General features: G+C 44.9%; 1 protein-coding gene across 1 annotated transcript; it reads right to left on the bottom strand.

Moving 5' to 3' along the window:
- Positions 1-5440: 5440 nt before the first annotated feature.
- On the bottom strand, positions 5441-17615 carry HAS2 (hyaluronan synthase 2). Its single transcript, XM_066625512.1, has 3 exons — positions 16989-17615; positions 7931-8032; positions 5441-6370 (listed from the first exon to the last, which is right to left on the bottom strand). The coding sequence occupies exons 1-3, from the start codon at positions 17613-17615 to the stop codon at positions 5441-5443; spliced, it is 1659 nt and encodes a 552-aa protein (XP_066481609.1).
- Positions 17616-18345: the final 730 nt, after the last annotated feature.

Here is an 18345-nt window from a genome sequence, read left to right as displayed (position 1 = left end):
CCTGCTGCCCTCCCTTGCATCTGGCCTTCTGACATAGCCCATTTCTAAAATCAGGAGGTCGCACATACACATCATGGCTTGTACCCCGTAATGGATTTTTCCTCCAGAAACTTTTCCAATCCCCTTTTAAAGGCATCCAGATATATATGCTAATCAAGTCCAACTATGTAAATGCAGAGCAATCAAAGCTGATTTAGACCCCAAAGCAGCCCAAATTAGCTCCAATCTCCTTTAACTCCAAAGCAATTGATTTCATTTAAAGTTCCAGGTTCAATAATAGGCAGCTCAAGTAAAGAGAATCTCTGAGCTGGGAAAGACTCCATCTGAGGCCTGGGAGAGCTGCTGCCAATTCTGGGCTAAATGGGATCAATAATCTGCCTTGTTGCTGTTTCATATGTTCAGCTGGTGACATGCACTAGCAAGTGGCACTAGATAGGGGGAAATACACTCAAAGAGGTCAATGGAACCAGATGTACATCCTGGTACAGGTGGCCATGTACATCCAGGTATGTATTTGCATCAGTTGTGTGCAGAGAACCTGCTTTTGTGTACAGATCTTCCTGGCTGTGTTCCTGAGTACTTTTCTAAAACAACAACAACAAAAGCCCAGCACTGCTCAGACAAGAACACAAAATGCTCACAGTGGTATCAAAAATATTTTATTTATGAAAGTAACAATTGAACTAAACAACCTATATTTGAAATGCATTGAATAATTGCTAGAATAAATACAGGCAATTAATTCAATCTTTTATAGAATGAGAAGGTTTTTTTTTATAGAAATTTTGACATTTGAACGTTATCCCTCCCCTTCCCCAAAAGCTTTATACAATATAAATAGTTAAAAGGCAAAGTCAAGTTTCTTTTAATCTCATTTGTGTCGCTTTTTTAAAAACAGATTTTAATACATCCAATCGAAAGGATCGATTTCCTCTCCGCCCCCATTGCAAGCACATATTAAGGCAAGTCTGCAAGAAAACATGTTATCGCTACATCCTCAAGACAAGGGAAAGGTAGTTATGTGTGTTGCACATTCCATAATGGAGAACTCAAACTTGAACATGCATTCAAAGGATGCCAAATAGACTCACCCCCTGAAATAACCAAATTGGTTTCTGCTTTACCACAGTGTTTTTCAATGCAAGAATTGAGAAGAGTTTAAATTATAAGTTGCTGATCTCCTTTCTTGTTTCATCAAATACTCCTAGGGGGTCAGTGCTATGTCTCTTTGCTTATGCAGGAACCGGGCCACTTTTTTTTTCCTTTTTCAAATCAAAATTATGTCGGTGCAATAAAAAAAAATATTTTGGTATGTATGACCTGCCAAGCTCTATCAGAGAGGACTAGAAATGGAAGGAGTTCCCACCATACAGAGCTATATTTATTGCTACTGATCTCCATTAAATACATGGGACACTCTGGAAGCTACAGAATTGCCGTATTGCACTTCCATTTCATTCCAGGTCTCCCTCTCATCCTCTCATACTGTTTTAATCCTCCTGCCCCTTGCTGTAGATAATCGAAAACTTCTTTTCTGTATTCTGTACCCCATTTATGTTAAAGTTAAGTGAGCAATTCTGAGCATTCAAAAAGTGTGTGTCATTTTCATCCAAACATCGGTTTGTTGACAAAACATGATGTCCTTTATTCTTAATTCTTCCCTAATGCCATATTTGTTGTAAAAACACTGTATTGCAATTCCTAAGCTACGTTTCTAGAATCTTTGGGCCACATATTACCTCCTGGTTGATCACAGAAGACTCCTACATGTCGGTTCCATATTTGAAAAGCTGGGCAAATAACGTGGAAGAATAAACTTTACATGTTGCAACTGGTTTTGCAGGAAGCCCTGCAAATGCTGATTTGCTTCAAGAGCATTTTTCGTTAGCCTGGTCCATCAATTTTGTGTAGGAGCAGAATCCTGCAAGGTTTCCTCATTCACTTCAATGGAACAAACATGGGGAGCTGTCTTGGATGGGAAGCCCAGTTGTGGAAGATTGTCTGAAGCAAAACAACAACAACAAAAAACAGCTTGTAGTTTTTCCTCACCGCTAATCACAGCAAGTTGTATTGATGAGAGGACACCTGAGGGCCTGATCCAATGCAGCCTGCGCTGGCCCAGTGCCAGTGCACAGCATTTCAAACATGCTGTAAGGCATGTCTGCGACAGTCTGTGCTGGGCCAGCAGCAGAGTTGAGCCAGCACTGAGTCAGCGCTAGGCGGAGGACGAGGAACCAACGCTCGAAGCTCTGGGCGAGTGCCAGGTGGCGGTAAGTCTGGGTGGGGAGAGGCATTCCAGGATGGGGGCAAGCTGAGGGAAAGCATGGCAAGGACAGGGAGTGTGGTGGGGGACAGAGATGGTGGCAGGTTCTGCTGCCATATCCTAACCCCCTTCCTGGTCTGGGAGACCCAACATAGGTCTCCTGGAACCTGTACCCGCTCAATAGGAGGTGCAGATCCAATTGGGCCCATTGGGGTTGCCTGGGGATTACATGGGGCAAGGGAGCATCAGCTTAAGCTCCCTTGCCCCAAGTAGCCCTGGTGCTGCTTCCTAGCCCTATGGGATGCAGCCCTGGGCTCTGGGAAGCAGTAGATTGGGCTGTCAGAGATCCAAACTTTCTGGTAAATTCATTAGCACTGGTCTTTGCAATCATAGGAATAACTTGTAGGATTCATGACCAATCTGTAGAGAGAGGCCTGGGCTGTATACACAACAAGGTGATAGAGGTGACTGAATTCTGGAATGTTCCTCTTCAGATGGACAGATTTCATTTTTGAACACCCCAATTTTTTAAAAAAATACAGGTTTTTTTTGGTTAAGTATACTACTGAGAAAGCTTTTAACGAAGGGGGGGGGAATTCAAAAGTGATTTGACACCTGCACCAATGGTATGGTAGATTCGATCACCTCTGAACGTTGACTGCGTTCTTTTTTTTGGTTAGGAGTACTGGCAGAAGCGATGTTTCAAGCATGCTACTAACATGCTTCCAGCACAGTTAATTTAAAAATGACAAAATGGCGTTTTCTCATTTAAGTTAATTGTATGGAGTTTGCCATGTTGTGACCATACTCTGCACACACTATGGAGGCTGCCATGTTCCTGACAAGTTCCTCTATTCGTATCAATAGAAAATAGGCTGAAGTGACATAAGCAAGGAGGCAGCCATCTTTTCTCGCTCCGAGCTCGCTCAAAGCAATTTTAGCATACTTAGCATGCTAGAACCTAAAAAAGGAACGTGACTTGAACTCTAGAACGTGACCTAGAACTCTCTAGTGCTTCTAGCACTAGAAGCGAAAAAAACACAGCCTCTGTCATTCTACAGCAGGGGTGCCCAAACCCCGGCACGGGGGCCATTTGCGGCCCTCAGGGGCTCTCAATCAGGCCCTCAGGGAGCCCCCAGTCCCCAATGAGTCTCTGGCCCTCCAGAGACTTTTTGGAGCCCGTGCTGGCCCAATGCAACTGCTGTCAGCAAGAGGACGATTGTTCAACTTCTCACCTGAGCTGTGGGACAAGAGCTCCCTCCACTACTTGCTGTTTCACATCTGTGATGCAGCAGTGGCAGTGAAGGAAAGGCTGACCTTGCTTTGTGCAAGGCCTTTTATAGGCCTTGAGCTACTGCAAGACCTTCATTCATTCATATAAGTTCAATCTCTAATATATTCATTTATGTAAATTTATTCAAATTTGAAATGTAAATTAATTCGGCCCCCGGACACAGTGTCAGAGAGATGATGTGGCCCTCCTGCCAAAATGTTTGGACACCCCTGTTCTACAGCATACACTGACTAGGTATGAGGAGTAGCCCTTAAGGTGAAATTCTACAGCAGTTGAAGCCTGCCCCACTTCCCCAGTGACTCTACGTGCATTAAGGAATTTGCCCAAGTTCACGGGATCTCTTAAATGGAAACCAAAAGTTTTGCTTTAGCAACATTGTACAAGTAAAGGGGGCAGGAAGACAAATGATCAGTTCTGGGAGACACTTTGTAAGAATTGGAAACATTGCATTAGGCACTTAGGTCCTTGTGGGGGGGGGGGAGAAGGCTATTAAGGCATATATTTTTATGCTCAGATGTGCACAATCTGGCAGAAGTTATGTTCCCTCTTACAACATTTCTGGAGGGGGGAAAAAGATTGCACATAACTATCCCTTTGGCCTTTATGGACACAACCCCCCTGGGAGTTCTGCTGCGCAAGTTGCATTGAAATGAATGGGAGCTGAAGATGAGAACACCTGCACAGCTTCCCATTTATGTCAGCAGCGTCTGCAGTGCAGAACTTTCTGGGGACTTGTGCTTCTGTTTAGTAGTGTAGCTATGGGGGGCAGCATGGCATGTACTGCAGGCACCACAATGTGCTGTGTAAGCAACTTGTCCCACTCACTGTCAGAGCCATTCCAGGCAGTGATGGCAATGCACAATTGCCATTTTTATCCAGAATGGCTCCAACGGTGTGTGGGAGGGGTGGTACCTGGAGAACGTACTGTACCCCCCAAGCTATGCCACTGCTCTTGTTCTTTGTGCAGATAAAAGATTTTGTCTCTGGAAAGTGACAATGATGTTGGTGCCTTCCTAAAATTAAAATCAAAAACACACATTTAAATACTTTCACAGAAATAACCATTCATCAGTTTAAAAGTACAGAGAGGCATTTTATTCTTTCCATTGTGAGAAAAAAAAAATCAAATCAGCATCCATTTTCACATTGTGGGCAGTTTTGTTTTTTTAAAGTAGGAATTGTTCAAAGTCTGTTTAGAAAAGAAGGGAAAATGTAAGATTAGTGGGGGAGAAGGGAGTGTTGAGATTTTTTTGGCAGACATATAAAATATAAAATACGAATTTTTTTTTTTTAAAAACTGGTGTAAAAAGTAAACACAGACAAATAATTACAGTTATATAAAAATACAACTTGGTCGTCAAGCCTCATAAAAATTTGACTTTGGAATTACGTTTGGCAGCCTAACATAGACACACTCACACCCACAGACACAGACGCACACACGCAAATACCTTCCTAGAAAAATCACAGAACAACAAGAAGTTCATAAATTAGGTTGTAAGGGGTTAACAGATCCTTTGTTTAAGCCTCCAAAACTCCCTTTCTTCCATGTTCGTCCACATGAGCATGACCAATGAGGTATATAGGACTTTAACACTTTTGGGTGTACGCACAACAGAAGAAAGTGCATCATAGAGACCACCCACAGGAATGGGTTGAATCCATGCGGTTTTGTTTTGTTCCCCCCAAAAAGGCACAATCACATTTTCATTCCTTTTTTTTTTTTTTTTTTTTTGCTTTGGCATGGTCATAAAATGGTTACGTTCAAGTCCCAGCAGCAGTGATCCTTAATTTCATGATGATGTCTAATTCAGTGCCACAAATGCTAGAAGGTCACTTGAAAAACTTTCCATGGGCAGAAATGAAAAGGCACAGCGGTTGAATCATACATCAAGCACCATATCATAGTGTTGTTCTTTCTTCCGCCTGCCGCATTTGGTGATGAGAGCTAAGTACAAGGTCAAAAGCATCACCCAGTAGCATGCGTAGAGTATTGTGCCAATGATCAGCACTGTCTGTTTCGATTCAGAAAATGGCTTTTTGGATTCCTTGTGTATTGTGAAAATAACACCACCTAAGAGGATTGTAAACCAAATGGAGACTGGGATGAGTCCTATGAAATTGACCACAATGGTTTTTCTGCCTGATGTGCCCCACCCAGCCTTGTTTATTGTGGCTATTGCGAACATCTTGGCCGGGAGCAAACTTGACATGTACAACACTGAGTAAAGGGACATGAATACCATAACAATGTTCCCTCTCAGGCAGCTGGCAAAGGAAGACTTTATAAGACCCACAAGCTGAACCGTCAACAAGAAAAGAAGGATGTTCCACAGCTTTCCTCGGTAGAAAAGCTGAATGACGGTGGCGATGAGAAAAAATGGAAAGAATCCGGTGATGACGGCCTCATAGGTCATCCACAAATGATGCTTATGGAACCACATTGCATTGTAGAGCCACTCTCGGAAATAGGACTTACTCCAGCGGGTCTGTTGGTTCAGCCACCTGAGATACTCTATGGGCGTTTCGGTAAGGCACTTGGATCGCGCTGTGTATTTTGTTGCATAGCCAAGGCTCAGGACTCGGTTTGTGAGATGCCTGTCATCTCCGAAGCTACACTGAGATCCCATGAATTCTTGATTGTACCAATCTTCCACAAACTCGTGGAGCAAGGAGTTCCTGTACATCCCCAGGGGTCCACTGATGCACTGCACACAGCCAAAGTAGGACTGGCAAGCCCTTTCAATATTAAAGGCCATCCAGTACCTAACACTGCTGAGAAAGGAGATCCAGGAGTCATACTTGTTCATTATCTACAAGGAACAATGACGAAAAGGAAGAGTTAAAATTAGTTCTTAAGAAAACAAACATATGATGATTCTTTTTCTACTTAATTTCATTTATTTATAATAATAAAGGAAAAAGAAAGGAAAAACACAGTAAAAGAGGGGGGGAAAACCCACAACCCAAACATATGATGAATGTTTAAAAGCCAAAAAAGTTAAGTGTCCCAAAATATCCCTGCCCACATTAAAAAAAAATAAATATATATTCTGACCTTGGATTTTTTAGCCCATTTTTGAATGCATCTTGTTTTTGATACTTGTACATATCCTATGGATACTGATATTAACCTCTGTGGCAGGGGTTTTTGGGTGATCTTGTAGAGGAATCCTGGGTTTGCTCAAAGATTCTCAATAAGATCAGCAAGGCTGGACAAGCATTTCCTTCAAAGATCTACCATCACTAATCTTCCCCCACAATGTTCTGTCACAGGGAAAGGTGAGATGTGTTGTCTCATACTCTGCATTTACTTATGACAATGATGTGACCCACATGACCCAGCCAATGCCTTGCACACACTAAGTGTGTGCCCTACAATATGTCCCAGAATCTTCTGGGGTTCTATGGCAAACGTAGGGGTTCTTAGCAGCAGTTGCGTAGCTACAGGGGGACAAAATGGTAAGCACTGCAGGATGCCACAATGCGCTGTGTAAACAGACCCTTCCACTTGCCATTGGAGCCATTCACTGCCAATCTGCCCTGTCAGTTTTGCAAACCACCAAAACTTGGTCACAACTCACTTAGTGGCTCCCGGTTTGAGAACCACTGATCTAGTTTATATATTTTTGAGACTGAAATCTTTTCCAACCTGTTATTGAATTTGGAAATTGGACAATATTTGACCATGATCAAGTAATAGATGACCAGTTGAAAGTTCACTTCTAGTATTTTCATGTTGGCATCCTTCAGTCTCGGAAGACTATTGTATCGCGCTCTGAATGGTGGTTCTGGAACAGAGTGTCCTCTCCAGTGCACGAAGCCTGGGTAAAGTAGATATGGAGGATAGACTGTTACCCATGCAGCAAATCCCCCCTCTCCACGTTGCTGGAATGGTCCAATGGAAAGGCAGAAACCAATACGGTTGGTTCCAGCGGCGTCGCAGGAATCGCCAGAACATGACTGTGTTCAGCCATGAACTGCCTCAGGGACTCCGGCTCCGGATTTTGCCTCGAGGTTGACTCCTGAAGCCTTTTCCATAACTGGATGTAGCCACAAGGCAGTGGAGGCTTGGGATCAGAGTTTTCCTTCTCTCAGATGAGCTGCCTTCCCAGGCAAATGAGTCCCATCTACCTGGTGGCTGTTTAGTCGCCTCTTACGACAAGTACAGCCAAACTGAGGGCCTATTCTTATCCCCCAGCCCCCAGGGGTAGCATTTTAAGCGTTACTTAAAGATATTGCCTCATTTGTTTGGTCAGGCCAGCAGTGGTGTGTGCAAGGGAAGGGACAAGGAGCATGACAACACTTGCATCAATAAGTTTAGAAACAGTTTTGGTGTGAAACCTAGGCATCATAAAAGTGTTTATATTCACCTGTACATCTCCCCCGACACCTCCAACCATTGGATCCTCTTCTAAAACCTTTACCATTTCCACCGATGAAGCTGGATCAAGCATTGTATCTGAATCACATACCTGTCCATAAGAAAGGTGCATGGGAATTAATAAAGATGCCAGACTCTGGGCAGCTGAAAAAAAGAGAAGCTCAGAGACAATCATGTGACCAAATACTGTTGTATATTTACAACTACCTGCTGATTAAAAAGGAGTCACTTTCAAAACTTTATGAGTTTCACCAATTCATAGATAACTTCCAAACCAAAGACATGGCTTTTGAATGAGGTACAGAAGTTTCCTTAGGCGGTAATGTTGCATACATCTTCCCAGGAGTAAGCCCCATCGAACATAATTTGGTTTTCTTCTGAGTAGAAATGCATAGAACTGTGCTGCTACATATGTACTTTTCAACATACAATTGTCCAAAACAAACATGGCTGACCAGAGCTTCCATCTCTTGGGGGTCCTAATCCAACCATTGGTGTGACCTGGAGAAATTATTTATTGTCCCACTGGGTCACCAGTGTGAGACTTTGTGCCTTTACATAGACTGGCCAGGGCTGTTTGCTACCGATAATAGTGATGTTGGACTTAAGAATAAAAAACCCTAGAACCTAACCCAGCCATTTTTAACCACTGTGCCATGGCACACTGGTGTGCCGCAAATGGTCCCCAGGTGTGCCGTGGGAATTGGGGAGAGTGTCATTTATCAATAGGACCATTGGGGGATGTGAGCCCCCATTGACAGCACAGTGTGCCTTGTCAGTTGTCAAAAAGCTGATGGTGTGCCTTGACCATTTTAGTGCCTTGCCAGTGTGCCGCAAGATGAAAAAGGTTGAAAATAACCTAACCTAACCTAAAGGTTGAAAAGGTTGACCTAACCTGTTTGCTAATAGAGGAGCTTCTCTAGTGAAATGTAGGTTGTGGTTGGCCAGCAGCAGACCTGCCATTAACTAAATGGGGCAAATGCTCCGGGTGCAGAGTTCTGCATCCCTCTAGGACCTCTCTGAGGCTCCCAATGTGGTCAGAAATTGTGCTTCCGGTTTGCCAGAAGCACAGTTTAAGACATCAGCGAAGCCTCAGGAGGCTTTTCTGACATGTCCTGAAGTTGCACAAGGCTCTGCAATGTTTTCGTGAGTCGGGGGGGGGGGGTATGAATTCACACAGGGGCACCATCGCAGACCTTTGCCCCAGGTGCAGGGATGGGGAAGTCCATCACTGTGGGTGGCAACCCAATATGGAAAAGTTCAGCAATGCCATTCTGAAAACTGGTGAAAGGGACTCACAATCACATCAAAGGTTATTTTTTGTGTGACAAAATTAGAACATTGGGCTGCAAAACTCAAAACTTTGCCCATTTTTGCAGGGCAGGATTTGAATCCAATGCTTCAGGTGGTTTTCTCACATCCATTTCAGCTCACTGTAAAAATCCTCTCCTTGGCATCTGTCTTTTTACTTCTTTTCAAAGAGCATTTGTGTGAAGGCAGGCGGGCATATTCAATGAAACAGCAGTCATGTGAGTACTATAAAGAGAAGTCTGTCCTCAGAATCAGCTGTATTTATTTTATTAGCAGATAAAATCAATATATTTGTACAGGGAAAGTTTTCTTGAGGATGGGGCACTGAGAACTACTGTGTGTGGGGGGGGGCAAGACAACTTTGCAGGTGTTCTGCCATTTTCCTGATTTCATTTGATGGCAAGAAACCAGAAGCATTTGGTGCCCCCCAGTTCAAAAGTTTCTCACTGTCCAAGATGGGGGGAACAAATGGTGACTGAACCTACAGATGCTTATAAACATTGACAGAGCTCTGGGATGAAATTTGATAGCCTTTTTGCTCACAGAAGTTTCCGCAGACCTTCATGTGAGATAAAGATGTTGGATTCCAGAATACTGCACTCCAGATCTCTTTGAACTCATTTATCATGGGGTTCTGCAGTTCACAACATTCACTTTGACCTCATTCTCATGGTCAATTGCGGTGTGTTGCTTGCTGCGTGTTACTAAGCTATTTAGGACCAGCACCTTGAATTGCGCTCGGAAATGGACTGGCAGTCAGGGTAATGAATATATTGGCAGAGTGATGTGATCTGATGCCGGTCAAGAATCATAGCAACTGTTACCCTGCGGATGCCCAATCTTGTCTGATCTTGGAAGCTAAGCAGGGTCAGGCCTGGTTAGTACTTGGATGGGAGACCACCGGGGAATACCGGGTGCTATAGGCTTATACCATAGTCTTTCGAGACTGAAGGTTGCCAACCAAGAATCATGCAGCAGCATTTTACATCAATTGCAGTTTCCAAATGATCCTCCAGGGCAGCCCCCCACAGAGCACTTTACAGTAATCTAGCTCTGATGTGCCCAATTCATGGGAAACCAGAGCCAGATCTGATTGAGGCAGAGAAGATTGCAATGGACCCATATGTTCAATTCAGGGAAAGGTGCCCCAAGCCACAGCCACTACCTGGACAGCCAAGAGCACTGCCGGAGTAATACCTTCAAGGGGAGAGTGCAACCCCATTTGGAACAGGCTGAACAAAATCTGGATCATAGATCTTCTAGCTGGATTTAATTTCAGCTTGTAAGGGGTAGTGCAGAGCCTCCAGCACTTCTCCTTAGCCAGAGCGGAGCCTGAGGGGCAGTCATGCACCCCACTTGGCATAGCACCTGAGGCAGGTGCCCCTCAGACTCCACCCTAGTTACACATCTGGGAACACACTCCCCACTAGTTCCCTACATAGGTCATTCAAATGTGGGACTTCCAGTTTTATTTACAGGGACGACATGGACATTCACACTATCCCTTTAAATAAAACTGGGTCCTGGACTTCCAGCACAGTATGACCACTAAGGGGCTTTTCTTTCAGTGCAAGGCAGCGGCGGTTGACCCAAGGTGGCATCACTAACATCCTTGGTCATGCTGTCCCTGTCAGAATGGTGCCTGGTATCTAAGATGTCTCTAGGATTGGTGGCCTACAGATCAAACCCAACCCCTGAAGCCTTGTTTTTTTCTGGCTCCAAGTTCTCTATCATTCATTTGTTTCAAAATGGAAGTTTATTGAAGCATTTTTATTTAATGTTGCAATTTGAAGTGAACAATTCAATAGCTGTATCCATCTTTTCCAGATATCCCACTCCCCTTCAACAATCTAGCAAACAGTGACCCAGGGGCATCCTTGTCTGTGCTTTGTTGTAACTCCTACATGCACACAAGGAAATACACACACACACACACACACACACACACGTCTATGGAGTTGGATTCTTTGGTATTCTTAGCCTACCCCAACAGTGCAATGGCTTCTTCTAAATGCCCCAGTGTGTTTCTGAACTATAGACTGGAGTGCATATGTTTTGTGCCAGCAAGTGTGAAATGGGGGAGAATTGCCATCTAGACAGGGTTCAGAATTGGGGGGGGGGGGGATTTCCATCCTAGTATGGTTGCCCCATAAGTTACATCATCCTTTTCTGTTTGCCTTTTTAAAGATCTATATTTGTTATGTTACTAGTCTTTATAAGCCACTTCTTAATTGTGGAGATTGCTGAGGCACCTCATGAATATAAAATTGTCACTATATGGCAAACAAGATATATAGTTCATAAATAGCTTAGCATCAAACCATAGTAGATGTTTAAGGTCAAAGCAGCATTTTCAGGAGGTTGTTTGCTAAAAATCAACAGAGAAGCCTGGAAGACGGCAAGGGTTTCCACACATAGGAAACTCCCTTCTGCTGAGTCAGACGCAGGATTGACTAAAAGCCAATTGGACCAATTGTTCCCAGTTGGGCCTGCGCCTAAGGGGGCCGCGCTAGGGTAATCTACTCTAGTCTTGTCAAATGCTTGCAACAACACACTGCAAAGGACATTTTGAATTATTTTTTTCTAAACAAAGAATAAAATTAATATTTTTTTACTCAATCATTTCACAGTCACTAAGGCAAGTGGTTTTGTAACTATTTACTTTTCAAAGGTAATTACACATTTTGTTTGTCTACTTTAGGCTGGGGCACCTCCCTTATGAGGAAAGGCTACAGCGTTTGGGACTCTTCAGACTGGATAAAAGGCGCCTGGGGGAGACAAGACTGTGATGTACAAAATTCTACAAGGGATGGCTAGAGCGGATAGAGGGATGCTCTTTTCCGTCTCACACAACAGCAGAACCAGGGGACATCCACTAAAATTGAGTGTCAGGAGAACAGACAAAAGAAAACATTCCTTTACCCAGCATGCAATTAGTCTGTGGAATTCCTTGCCACAGGATGTGGTGATGGAACCTGGCCTAGATGGCTTTAAAAGGAGATTGAACAGTTTTCTATCCATCATAGGTTACAAACTGTGATGAATATGTGTAACCTACTGGTTTTAGGACTAGGCTACCTCGGAATGCCAGGTGCAAGAGAATGACAACAGGATGCAAGTCTCTTATTCTCTGGATGCAAGTCTCTTATTCTCTGAGATATCTTGTGGGCCACAGAGAGATACAGGAAGCTGGACTAAATGGGCCTTTGGCCTGATCCAGTGGGGCTCTCCTTATGTTCTTATAGGATCACGGGTATGCAATTTTATATTAAAATGTGCTTAGATTCATTTGGTCCATTAACTCACATGCACTTTTTAAGCGCATATCGATTGTTTTCCGTAGAGATATAAAATCTATATATAATATAATATTATTTATATCTCTCAGCCTCTACAAACTTTAGCTGTGAAACTTGGGCCCCCAAAAAATGTTTCCAAAAGGCCCCACAGCTCCTAAGGCCAGCCCTGGTCAGACGGTCTATCCTACATGGAGGTGGCAGGGATTGAACCTGGGACCTCCTGCTTGTGGAGCCACTGCTCTAGCACAGAGCTAGACTATGACTGAAAAACCATGCTCCTTTCCTCAAAAAGTGAGGAACACTTGAGCAAGACTACTGAAGAGGATCTTAATGTCCAGGTCATATTAATGGCTGTGTGGGAGCAAGTGGTCCTTAGGGTTCACTGGTCCCAAGTCAGGGTTTTAAGAATCAAAAGGAGCACTTTGAATTGAGCCCAGAAACCAATTAGTTGTACAGTGGACATGCGGTATCTGCAGGTGCAGTATCTGCGGATTTGACTTACTGTGGATACCAATGGATACTGGGGTTCATGTTTAAATGCCTTTGGGGTGACGCTGAGAGGAGCAAGAAACCTCAGCGTGACCTGAAAGTGGGTCTTTAAGCCCTAAAAATAGCCGTGGAGGCTTGGAAATGGCACAGTTTTGGCATGAAACGGTAGGAGCTCCGATTTTTGCACCTTCCCCCCCCCCAAAGGCATTTAAATATGAACCCTGGTATCTGTGGATTCCAGTATCCATGAGAGCTGGTGGGTGGATTCCAGACACCTTACAGATACTGGTATCCAACCTGTTTTTAGTTCTGAGAAAATACGTTTGCATTATCAGTACCAGGGAGAAGCGTGGCTGCTGTATTTTGCCCCAGCTACAGTTTCCAAATAGCCTTCCAAGGAGGAGGAATTAAGTGGAACAGTGCCAACTTGAGCTAAATGGAAGAAAGAAGGGTCTCAAACGTGGGTATTATTAATAATGCGGTGAATACAAGTAGCTTGCATGAGTGAGGAGGAGCATTTCTTTGTGCATACTGTTTTTGGATTTTTTTTAAATGGCTTAGTAGAATATAGAGGGGGGGGGGGAAATGTCTGCCAGATATAGCACAGCTGGCCAGTAATCCCTGCCTGCAGCTTGTATTTTGGAACTGGGGGAGTGGGCCCTGCCTAATTCATTTTTAAGTGAACGGTGTCACAGAGGCTTTAAAGGCCAAGCTTTTGCCTTGAGTGAGGTAATGCAGCTGTGAATGATGAAGCCAACAGGACTTGGCTGAAGGTTCCCTCTTGTTTGTATTTCTAAGCGCACACATGCCCCTCCCTACCCAGCCCGCCTTCCCTCCATGCTTCTTAACAAGTTTTTATAGAGCTTTAAAATCTCTCCATTTTTGCAGACCCTGCCAATCCTTGGAGATACTCTTTGAGCTGCAAGAGTAGCGCGTTCCCATATGGGCGGGGGGGGGGCTCTGAGCTTCTCACAGGATGAATAATGGCCTCGAATCCTGGGGAATTTCTGGTGAGCAGGGAAATTTTTTAGAACTTTTTTTTTTTTAAACCAAGCAGAAGAGGCCTTTTTTAAAAATAAAAATAAAAATAAAAAATAAGAGGTATCTCTTGTAAATATTAGGAGATATGCCTTTGCATGGACCTTGCACACTGATATGAAGAGACCGGGCCTCTAGAGTTCTACTTGCAATCGAGAGATTCCTCCAAAGGTTGGAAATTTTTTGTCTGTGTCTCTTCTCCTGTCCATTTGCCCCTAGTTCAGCATTTTGCAAACTGTGGGTCACAACTCACTGGTGGGTCATGGACTGAGGTGCAGTGGATTGCGACCTGATGCTCGCTGTTGCACCACAAAGCATCACTGTGAGCCACCAGAGGCTGCTTCCAGGTTGTGCCGAGTCCATGACCCACTCATTGACCTTAGAAAGCAACTCCCAGCACTGGCATCGCTAGGAGGTTGTGGGGGGTGCAGGCTGCACCGGGTTACACGCCGGGGGGGGTGACGCACCCTGGGGGGAGGATGTGCTAACTTCGCGGCTTTTGGAGCTACCCCATCGTGCCATACACCGTTGGATGTGGAATGTCCAGTGGAACACAATGCAAAAAACAGAATTGAAATAGCTCCTTTCGTTCAAAAGTTATGGTCAAAAGACCGGAAAGAAAAAATGCATGGAGCCCTATGGAAAGTGAAAGTGAGCCGTGTCGCACATTTACTCGCAAGTAGGCATACTTGCCATAGTCCATCAGAAAGGGCAGGCTGAGAGGAATCCAACAACACCACCAGTATGGTCCCAATCCAATGAATGCAGCCCCCCAAAACAGGAGAAGGAGGTCCCTGCCTCCCTCCCAGTTCCCTATTGAGCCCTGCCTCCCTATTGAGCCCAAAATGAAACCACATGGCCGCATTTACTCGTGAGTAGGCAAACTTGCCTTAGTCCAGGCAAGGACTGAGAGGACCCAGGGCAGGCTGAGAGGACTCCAAGGACATCAGAATGGTCCTGATCCAGCGAATGCAGACCCAAAAAACACAAAAGGGAGAAGGAGGTCCCTCCCTCCCTGTCCTATGGAAAGCGAAGCAGCCTTACGGTCATGTTTACTCACGAGTAGGCAGACAAGCCTTGGCTGGTGGTCAGGCCAGGCAAAGGGGAATGTGAGGACACTAGAATGGTCCCGATTTGATGGAGCTCGAGTGCAACAAATGCTCCAGAAGGCAGCCCCCATCCCCCCACTAAAAAGGACCAAAAAAGAGACTTCAACTGGTAAGGGGAAGTTTTCAATTTTGCACTTGCAAATCCAGGTGGGTCTTTGTATTGATATACCTGAAATAGAAGAACTTTAAACTGGGCACTGGGAGGGCTGGAAATCTCACTGATTCTTTTTGGGGGGTTGTTATTGCAGGCAGACTACAGAGTAAGCTTCATTGACCACTATAGGACTTACTTCAGAGTAGACATGAATAGGATTGGGCTCACAGGCTGCAGTCCCACCCACACTTTCCTGAGATTAAGCACCATTGGCCACTATGGGACTTACTTCAGAGCAGACATGCATAGGATTGGGCTCACAGGCTGCAATCCTACCCACACTTTCCTGAGAGTGAGACCCATTGACCACAATAGGACTTACTTCAGTGTAGATTCACTTGGTGGAACAGGACAGGCTCCCCCTTATTTAATTATTATTTTCTTTTAATTTAATTATTTATAATTATTTATTTTAATTTGCTTGATGATGTCACTTCTGGACATGACATCACTTCCAATGGGTCCTAGACAGACTGTCATTCTAAAAAGTGGATCCCAGTGCTAAAAGTTTGAGAACTGCTGCAATCAGTTGTTGGTAAGTTGACACAGGGGTGTGTGTGTGTGAGAGAGACTCTACAAGTTTTCAAAATCACTAAAATCAGAACTTGGAGGAATAATACCATCATGTTAAATATCAATCAATGCATAATTTCATTCAGAATGCAATGAAACAAATCACATTGAAATACCTTTATTCTAACAAAAGCAAAAAACCAGTGGGGGTGGGACGATGGCACATCACCACGCCCACCACCTGGGGCGTTGCCCCGCCCATTGCATGGGGTGACACCACTGACTCCCAGTTTGCTTCCACAACTTCTGCTTTGATTCTGCAAGGCATTTTGGGGCCTGCAGAGGCCAATGGAGTGAGTTGTGGTTCTGGTGTGACCTGGAAGCAGTTCCCAATGGCTTCCAGTAATGCTTTGTGGAGTTTCAGTGAGCATCAAACAAGGTTGAGAGGACAGCACATGGGTTGCCAGCACATGGTTGTCCAGCACATGAGGACAGGACAAGGTGGAGAGGACATGGTGGGTTGTGGCGGTACAAAGTTTCAGAACCGCTGCCCTAGTTCATTGTCTGTATCCTCCTCCTTGCCTGCTGTATGGCACACCTGGAGTCAGTAGGCCAGTAGCAGAGCATATACCTAGAATGCAGCCATCCCAATCCCTGGCGCCATCCCCAAGTTGGGCTGGAAAATAACTCCCCCCCCCCTTTAAGCCCAGATAGCTGCTGCCAGTTCGTGAAGCACTGGTCTGACTCAGTATAAAGCAACTTCATATGTTTCTCAATGATGCACCAGGGCCCATCTGTAACACATTTGGATTCTGCATTGGTGCCTGGACTTTTTATGGTTCGACAGTCCTCAGATTAAAAAGTTAATGAATTACAGAACTTCCACCCCCCCTCCCTTATTTAAGTTGTCCTTGCCCCTGTGTGATGCGCCGTTGTGTACCGTTTGACAGTCTCAACGGTTTAAGAAGTGAATGCTTTCCCCCAGCCCTGCTGTTTTGAATGGAGAGTGAAAGGGGCACTCTGTTCCAAGAGGGACTAGGATGGCCTAGGCAGCATCCAGCACAAAATGTACAAGACCTGCTTTCTTTGGAGGCACGTCTTACTTGGCACTGAAGGAGGGCTTTTCATACCTACCTGCACATAATCCACGCTTCTCCCCAGGGCTTTGAATGCCGTGTACATGACTTCTCTTTTTCCACCCCACTTTTGCATGATGCAAACACTTTTGTTGGATAGGACCAGCTGAGTGACGTGCTGCATGCTCTCTTTGTGAGACTCTTCGCTCTCGTCGGGGCCTCTCTGGTGAAAGTTATTCCTCCAGACGTAAGTCGCAGATTTATCCCTGCCCATGATTTCACTAAAAATGTCCATCATGTAAACGTCATCTTCAGAATTCCCATCGATCACCATAATCACCTTAATCCCCGGGTAGGTGAGCCTCTTCACTGAAAGTAAACATTTCCTTAAGTAGTCAGGATCCTCCTGGTAGGCAGCAATGCAGAGGGCAACAGTTTTGTTCAGTTTGATTGGCGTCTCCAGGGATCGCTTCATTTTCCTGTGTTCGAGAAAGGCAAACAGGCTTTGGATGATGAGGTGCGATGCCAGGATAGCACCATAAAGTCCAAACGAGAAATAATAGTTGTCTGTTTGGATAAACTGATAGCCGACAATGTAAGCAGCGGAGATTCCAAGCAGAAGGGACACCCCGAACAGCGTGGTTCCAAGTATTCTCAAGATGCATATAAACCTTTCGCAATGCATCTGCAACAGAAAGATCATTGTAACTCATTCTGTTTCTCCATAAAAGCAGAAGTCTGGCTGGCCTGAGGGGAGCAGGCTTAGAAGGGTTACAAGAGGCACACTTACAAGCACTTCAACTTGCATATTTTCATACAGGGGGAGAAGATGTAAGGCAGAAAAACTGGAGGCTGTCCAACCATGCGCAAAATGTACTGCAAACATTAAATTTGTTACGTTCCTACCCAGTTTACATAAAATGCCAGCTCCAAGACACTGTTTTGAGCATTAGTAATAAGCCAAATCAGTGGTTCTCAAACTTTTTAACACTGGGGCCCACTTTTTAGAATGACAATCTTTTGGGACCCAGCAGAAGTGATTAACTTGGAAGTGGCATCACGCCTGGAAGTGGTGCCACATCATCAAGCAGGAAAATATTTAACACCACCTATACAACAAAGGGTGCAATCCTAAAGTGCCCTTGGCCCTGTGCAAGTTCCTTACGCTGGCCCAGGAGGGCAGCAAACGTGCCATAAAGCATGTTTACGCCTCCTCAGGAGCCAGCCGTGCCAGTGCATGGAGGTGCACTGAAGCACAGAGGCTGTATCCAGCGTCCATGAGCTCGGCCGATGCAGGGGTCTGGGGAGGGTGGGGAGGAGGCAGGGAAGAGGTGGGAGGGAGGTGTTCCAGGGTGGGGGGAGGGCAGACAGAGGGCAGTCCTGGGGGTGTGCGGACAGGCAGGGAGCGGGAGGCG

Source organism: Tiliqua scincoides, chromosome 4 (genome assembly GCF_035046505.1).
Source record: "Tiliqua scincoides isolate rTilSci1 chromosome 4, rTilSci1.hap2, whole genome shotgun sequence".
NCBI classification, from domain to species: Eukaryota; Metazoa; Chordata; class Lepidosauria; order Squamata; family Scincidae; genus Tiliqua; species Tiliqua scincoides.
Note: the sequence above shows the minus strand (reverse complement) of the source record. Positions and strands in the feature narration are given on the sequence as shown.